General features: G+C 38.7%; 1 protein-coding gene across 1 annotated transcript; it reads left to right on the top strand.

Annotated features, from left to right (window-relative positions):
- Positions 1–417: 417 nt before the first annotated feature.
- LOC124587187 lies at positions 418–1,327 on the top strand. Its single transcript, XM_047131432.1, has 3 exons — positions 418–606; positions 739–810; positions 1,030–1,327. Exons 1-3 carry the CDS (start codon positions 570–572, stop codon positions 1,275–1,277), a joined length of 357 nt encoding a protein of 118 aa, XP_046987388.1. The 5' UTR covers positions 418–569; the 3' UTR covers positions 1,278–1,327.
- Positions 1,328–7,937: the final 6,610 nt, after the last annotated feature.

Below are 7,937 nucleotides of genomic sequence, written 5' to 3'. Positions count from 1 at the left end.
GAAAACAGCACGTAATATTTCTCTGGCTGTTCCAAATGCTGAAGAAAGATGTGAAGTAGTAAATTCACTTCTGAATGAGGGTATGTATCAATTTTCAAGTTATTGAGTACATACATTTATGTGTTGAACCTTGGCAGAGTAAAATGTAATTCATGGTTAATATACGAATTTGTGTTCAGTACCTGTCAACTTTGTGTGAATTATAATTTGAAATTTATATGCAGAGTTCGACATGAATCATGATGTTCCTGCAGAGCATAGTCGTGCCGTGCCAGATGTACAGCACAGCAAAACGGGAAAAACTTGATGGGATCCATCATTCTAAATATGTGTGGTACTACTATAATGTCCTCACACCAAATAAACATATCACATTAAGTAAAATTAAGAATTTTGCTGTTCAGTAGCAATGCAGTGTGTTTGGAATCTGATGTAATAGTTACTTGCAGTACAGTATATGTATATACTATCTTTCAGTACCTATCAATTTTGCCTCAATTGTGATATGAAATTTATTTGCAGGGCTTGACACCAAAAATCACTTGCATGTTGTAGAACAACCACACAGTATGTTATGGCAGTCAGGTATTCATCATGGTGCATCAGGTGTGTGTAAAGTAAATCTAATGGAGATAACATATCTGAGTATGATAATAATCTGAATTCATATTAATGTATACTCATATCTTTAAATTCTATTTTACTGTGTCTGCATTATAATATAAAATTAATTTACAGGGCTGGACATGAACCAGTTTGTTGCTGTGCAGCATGGTTATGCCATACCAATTGTGCAGCACAGCACAACAGGTAACACTCAATCGGACCCATTATTCCGAATGTATCTCATACTGCTCTAATGTCCTCATATCAGCTAAGGGTATCAGATTAAGTAATATTCACAATGTTGTTGTTCAATAGCAATGTAGTGTGTTAGTATTCTGATTTAAAAGTTACTTGCAGTGGAATATATTCCACCTTTTAGACCTATCAATTTTGTCTGTATAATAACCCAAAAATTATTTGCAGGGCTTGACACCCACAATCAGGTCCATGTTGAACAACCACACACTATGCCATGGCAGCCTGGTGTTCATCATGGTGCGTCATGTGCGTGTAAAGTAAATCCAATGGAGATAACATTATTTGATTATAATGAAATTCTGAATTTATATATGTATAATGGAACTGTAGTTAGCCAAAAAAACTACGTTATCCTTAAAGGCAAATGTAGAAGCTGTTTGACCCCAAAATGGTTATTTCAGACAAACAGATAAGGGTCATAAAAGAAAGTCTATGCCTCAGAGGAGTCTGTTTTCTACCAAGAAGAAAAGAGCACGTAGTATTTCTCTGGCTGTTGTTGATGCTGTAGAAATCCAGTTCTTGATGACTGGACCTGCAAATAAAATTCTCATCAGATCGCATTAGATATTAAATTAATATTTGTTTCACAGATCATGATTATGACACTTTATAATTATGTGGAATGTATCAGTTTAACAAATGTTTACTTGTCATGACTTTTTGTGTTTTATACAGGAAATTATCGGAATTTGATAAAAGCGGTGTTATCTGGTGTATTACTACATGAATTATTGTTACTTACTTCATGCACGACTGTAGTGACCCGGCCATGCCAACAGCATTTCAGTCCCTAATTCTACTTATTATAGATGCATGACCTCCACATAGTCGAGTCTTCCTGAAGATGCTGAGTGGTCTTTAGTTCTGGGATCAGATATTGCAGTTCCTCTCAAATCTGATCCTGACGCAGCTGTAGAGGACAGTGTGGAATGCTATCCTGAACTCCAAATGGTGGAGACATCTCAGGTCCTTCCCATCTGCTTTCAATGCATCACACTCTGGACTGTAAATACATATTCAATTAGAATTCAGCCATGCCATATTGCTATCAAATAACAAAAGTGTGAATAATAATTAATATTACACTGGGTTGAAAACCAGTATCAAAAAATACTTATATTGTGCCGGATTAACTGAAATACCATTACACACCTGACTTGCCTCTCACTAGGCCTGATGAGGCTGAGTGAATCACAGTCCTGACGTCTGAAGTGCTGATATTTCATGGACATTTCCACTCTCCTTCTGGCAGCCAGGTAAGGCAGAGTGCATCCCAGTCCTGACCTCCTGAAGTCCAGACGTTGGGGATATAAGGTCCTCCACTCTTGATACAGTCTATGGGGCCTGACTCGACATCAGTGCCAAGCTCCAAATGTTTGGGACTTCCCTCTAGTCCTCAAGATGGCATAGTCTGGACTGCAAGTAAGCATTTAATCAGAATTCAGATATGTCACATTGCTCCCAAGTAATAACAATTTACATAATGGTTAATGATATACTTGACTGAAAACCAGTATCAAATCATTCTTATATTGTGCCCTATTAACTGCAATACCATTACATACCTGATTTGCCATTCACTAAGCCTGATGATGCTGAAAGGAACCGGATCGCCACCTCTGAAGGGATGGAATACCAAGGTCCTTTCAAAATGGTTGAAATGGCTCTGAGCACTATGGGACTTAACATCAGAGGTCACCAGTCCCCTGGAACTAACCAACCAAAGGACATCACACATATCCATGCCCGAGGCAGGATTCGAACCTGCGACCGTAGCAGTCATGCGGTTCCGGACTGAAGTGCCTAGATCCGCTCAGCCACAGTGGCCCGCTCAAGTTCCTTTCCACTTTCCTTCTGGCAGCCAGGCAAAGCTGAGTGGATCCTAGCCCTGGCCTTCTGAAGTCCAGATGTTGTGGATATAAGGTCCTTCACTCTTGAGGCAACCTGAGGGGCTGACTCAACATCAGTGCCAAGCTCGAAATGTTTGGGACTTCCTTCATTAGTCCTCAAGATGGCATAACGGCATAGTCCGGACTGCAAGTAAGCATATAATCAGAATTCAGATATATCACATTGCTCCCAAATGATAACAATTTACATGGTGGATAATGATGTACTGGACTAAAAACCAGCATCAAAACATCCTTATATTGTGCCCTATTAACTGCAATACCATTACATACCTGTCTGGCCATTCACTAAGCTTGATGAAGCTGAATGGATCCAGATTGCCCCCTCTGAAGTGATGGAATTCCAAGGTTCTTTCCACTCTCCTTCTGGTGGCCAGATAAGGCTGAGTGTATCCCAGTCCTCGTCATCAGCTCTTGTGGCATCCTAAGGTGCCTGACTTGACATCGGTGTCAAGATCCAAATGTTTGGGACCTCCCTCACTGCTCCTTGACATGGCATAATCCAGACTGCAAGTAAACACTGCATTGAAGTTCTACTGTTCAGAAAGAATATAATTACAACTACTACTCTGTCTTCTCCACAACTACCACTTTAGACACTGTATAGGCCTAAGCCGAGTAAAGTAGAAAGTTTGCATTTCATATATTAGACAGGCAGTCGTCAGATGAAACACTATTACTTTAATAAATAGGCTTACTTAATTAAAAAAACAATGTTACATACCTGATGTGCTGCTTATATATAATTTATCATTGTTAAAGAATATAAGGTCATTGGAGCAGTATCACAGACATTTGATATGATGGGTTCAATCAGGTGTTACCTGTGCTGTGCAGCACATTTGATGTGGTCTAACAATGCTGCACAGCAACAATGTGGTTCATGTCCAGCACTGTAAAATAATTTTATATAATATTGCAGACAGAATAACAGAATACAAAAGTATCAATATACAGATATCAAATCAGAACTTCATTATTCTCAAATAATGTTATCTCCATTAGATTTACTTTACACACACCTGATGCACCATGATGATAACCTTACTGCCATTACATAGTGTGTGGTTGTTGCACAACATGGACCAGATTGTGGGTATCAAGCCCTGCAAATAATTTTTGTGTTATTATTCAGACAAAATTGATAGTTCTACAAGGTGGCTTATACTCCACTGCAAGTAACTTTTAAATCCAGAATCCAAACACACTACATTGCTACCGAATGGCAACATTGTAAATATTACTTAATCTGACATCTTTTGTTGATATGAGGACATTAGAGCAGCATGAGATACATTGGGAATAATGGCTCCATTAATGTGTTACCTGTTGTGCTGTGTTGCACATTTGGTATGGCATAACCGTGCTGCACAGCAACAAACTGGTTCATGTCCAGCCCTGTAAATTAATTTTATATTATATTGCAGACAGTAGAATAGAATATAAAAGTATCAATATACATATATAACTTCAGATTTCATTATACTCAAATATCGTTATCTCCATTAGATTTACTTTACACACACCTGATGCACCATGATGAACACCAGGCTGCCATGGCATAGTGTGTGGTTGTTCAACATGGACCTGATTGTGGGTGTCAAGCCCTGCAAATAATTTTTGGGTTATTATACAGACAAAATTGATAGGTCTAAAAGGTGGAATATATTCCACTGCAAGTAACTTTTAAATCAGAATACTAACACACTACATTGCTATTGAACAACAACATTGTGAATATTACTTAATCTGATACCCTTAGCTGATATGAGGACATTAGAGCAGTATGAGATACATTCGGAATAATGGGTCCGATTGAGTGTTACCTGTTGTGCTGTGCTGCACAATTGGTATGGCATAACCATGCTGCACAGCAACAAACTGGTTCATGTCCAGCCCTGTAAATTAATTTTATATTATAATGCAGACACAGTAAAATAGAATTTAAAGATATGAGTATACATTAATATGAATTCAGATTATTATCATACTCAGATATGTTATCTCCATTAGATTTACTTTACACACACCTGATGCACCATGATGAATACCTGACTGCCATAACATACTGTGTGGTTGTTCTACAACATGCAAGTGATTTTTGGTGTCAAGCCCGGCAAATAAATTTCATATCACAATTGAGGCAAAATTGATAGGTACTGAAAGATAGTATATACATATACTGTACTGCAAGTAACTATTACATCAGATTCCAAACACACTGCATTGCTACTGAACAGCAAAATTCTAAATTTTACTTAATGTGACATGTTTATTTGGTGTGAGGACATTATAGTAGTACCACACATATTTAGAATGATGGATCCCATCAAGTTTTACCTGTTTTGCTGTGCTGTACATCTGGCACGGCACGACTATGCTCCGCAGGAACATCATGATTCATGTCGAACTCTGCATATAAATTTCAAATTATAATTCACACAAAGTTGACAGGTACTGAACACAAATTCGTATATTAACCATGAATTACATTTTACTCTGCCAAGGTTCAACACATAAATGTATGTACTCAATAACTTGAAAATTGATACATACCCTCATTCAGAAGTGAATTTACTACTTCACATCTTTCTTCAGCATTTGGAACAGCCAGAGAAATATTACGTGCTGTTTTCTTCTTGGTAGAAAACAGCCTCCTCTGTGGTATTAGCTTTCTTTTATGGCCCTTATCTGTTTGTTTGAAATTACTGTTTCGGGCTCGAACAGCTCCTACATTTGCCTTTAAGGATAGCACAGTTTTTTTGGCCAACTGAAGTTCAGTCTCAGTCATTCCACTGACAATATTGGAAAACTCTGAAATAAGCTTCTGTCTCCCTTCTAACAAAGATTTTGGTGTTTCTGAAACATATTTTGTGCTTACTTCAGCTAATATTGCTGCTCTCTCACTGGTGGCATCAACATCAGTACCCAGCACCTCTGGACTTTGCAGGGGATTTTCACCAACACTGTCATCTCGGCAAACAGTGTGAATGTGCTTACACATATTGAATCTAATACTGTAATCCATACATGTACAGTAATACCTATGTATGCACACATTGCAATCACTACATTTTAATTTGCACTCACAGTTGACTCTGTTATCTTTAACAATGTAGACCTCTGAAGATGATGTGGATGGCACTTCCCAACCACCATCTACCTCAGTGATGAGGTCCTTGTCCATTAACAAACTAGTTTTGTGTTTATTACGAATGTCTTGAACTTTGCTTGTAACCTTCCCTTTTACATTTGCTATAAGCCAGTCAAACATCTTGGCTGTAACTAGGGACATTAGTGTAGATATGCCTTTGTCCAGTCGTTTTATCTGTCTTGCATTACCATGTATTTCCTTTAACGTCCTATGCATACTCTCCACATGCATGTTGGTATTGAGCCCAGCATACATTCTGTGACAGTAGGCCCAACACTCCACATTTCCCTCATAGTGTGTCTTGAAGTATGAAGCAAATTCTGATGTGTCAGGGTCACTACTGAGCTTCTGCAGTGCTTTTTGCAGTGATTCCTGAAACATACTTACATTTCTCAACATTGACACTGATTTAATGAGCCGATACACCTCATTTCTTTTATCCAGATCTGAAATTTTCCGCTTGATATTAGTTTTCCATGCTCTGTCCACATGCCAGGTACAATAGAGTCTCATCTTAGGAGCACACATTGTCCTGTTCCATGCAATACTGTATGACTCTGCCAAATCAGACATGAATACATTCGGGGAAATTGGCCCAACCTGTGATTTTATGTACTGCAAAAATATACTTAAAACATCGGCGTCCTTCCTGTTCGAAATTAGAAATGCACATGGGAATCCTTGCCTGAGATCATCCAGTACTAAGAGAGTGGTCACTTCGAAATCATACCCGTTAAGCCCATGGGTTCCATCAATACAGATACAGTCTTCTCCATATTTTGATAACATTTCGCGTTGTGCTCTGTTCATTATCACTAATACAAAATCCTCACTCCTCAGTTCTTGATGTTCACTAGTCGAGTCTTGTGGTTTATAGAATAACACAGACGGATTCTCACTTTCGTTCATTTCTTTTACCCAAGCTTCGACACTGATTGCATCATTTTTATGTCTGACCGACTTGGAGGAGAGGTTATAGCTTGCTGCAATGTTATATAAGTCTTGCTTGGTAGTCAAATGGATTCTCTGCAAGTCCGAATCCTGCAAACTTGTCCGTACGTTATCTAGAACTTTGTCATACGGAAGTCCCATTGCAATATCTGTTGCTATGGTTTCCCGGTCTTTTTGACTCAGGGGCAGGTGCGTTAAATCTTGTTTGTGACCAATGTGGGTCGACACAAAATGTACTTGATATGTTCCACCTTCGTGTACAGTTACTTTCATCTCTGCAGGGCACTTTCCATTCATTTTGTTGCTGCCTGTCAATTTAAGATGTCTTGTGCCTTTACCCTTTGAGATAAAGTTACCTGACCGATGGCAGCCATAATAATGTGTGGAACTAGTAGACCCATGCGTTTTAATAAACTTTGAATGTGTCGTGCGTTCAGTGTCTTCTTTCCACTGCAAAAACTCGTCTTCATTTGAGAACTGCAGATCTTCGGAATTAAGTTGAATTTGATGAGCAGTTTGTAAATGATCTATCCAACCCTGTTTTGAACTACTTTGAAATGGGCACAATGTACACTTGAAGAACAACCCCCCTTCTTGCAAACCATGAATATTTCTTTGGTGGCGATACAAATTATTTTTAAGAGAAAAAATTTTGTCACACACATAGCACTGATAAGAAGCTACAGTAGTTGTAGTGGCAACAGGCAGCTCTTGTTGACGGTTTTTGCAAACATGCTGACTGAGATTCTTTCTGTAATTACACACTTGCCCACACACTTCACATTTAAAAGCACTCATTTTAGTAACACAAACGCTATTCTCTAATCACAATGAGGAAAAAAAAGACGCACAAAACAAGACTACGCGTATCCGCACTCACAATAATTTTAAGACACACGAAAATATCACGCGCTCTCCGCACTTACAAAGCGACGCACAAAGCCAATATAGCACGTGCACTCCGCACTAAGAAAAACAGCTACTGCAGGAACACCACGCGCACTCCGCACTCACAATGATTTTAACACACACGAAAATATCACGCGCTCTCCGCACTC

Source organism: Schistocerca americana, unplaced genomic scaffold (assembly GCF_021461395.2).
Source record: "Schistocerca americana isolate TAMUIC-IGC-003095 unplaced genomic scaffold, iqSchAmer2.1 HiC_scaffold_586, whole genome shotgun sequence".
NCBI classification, from domain to species: domain Eukaryota; kingdom Metazoa; phylum Arthropoda; class Insecta; order Orthoptera; family Acrididae; genus Schistocerca; species Schistocerca americana.
This window is presented reverse-complemented; position numbering and strand designations above follow the sequence as displayed.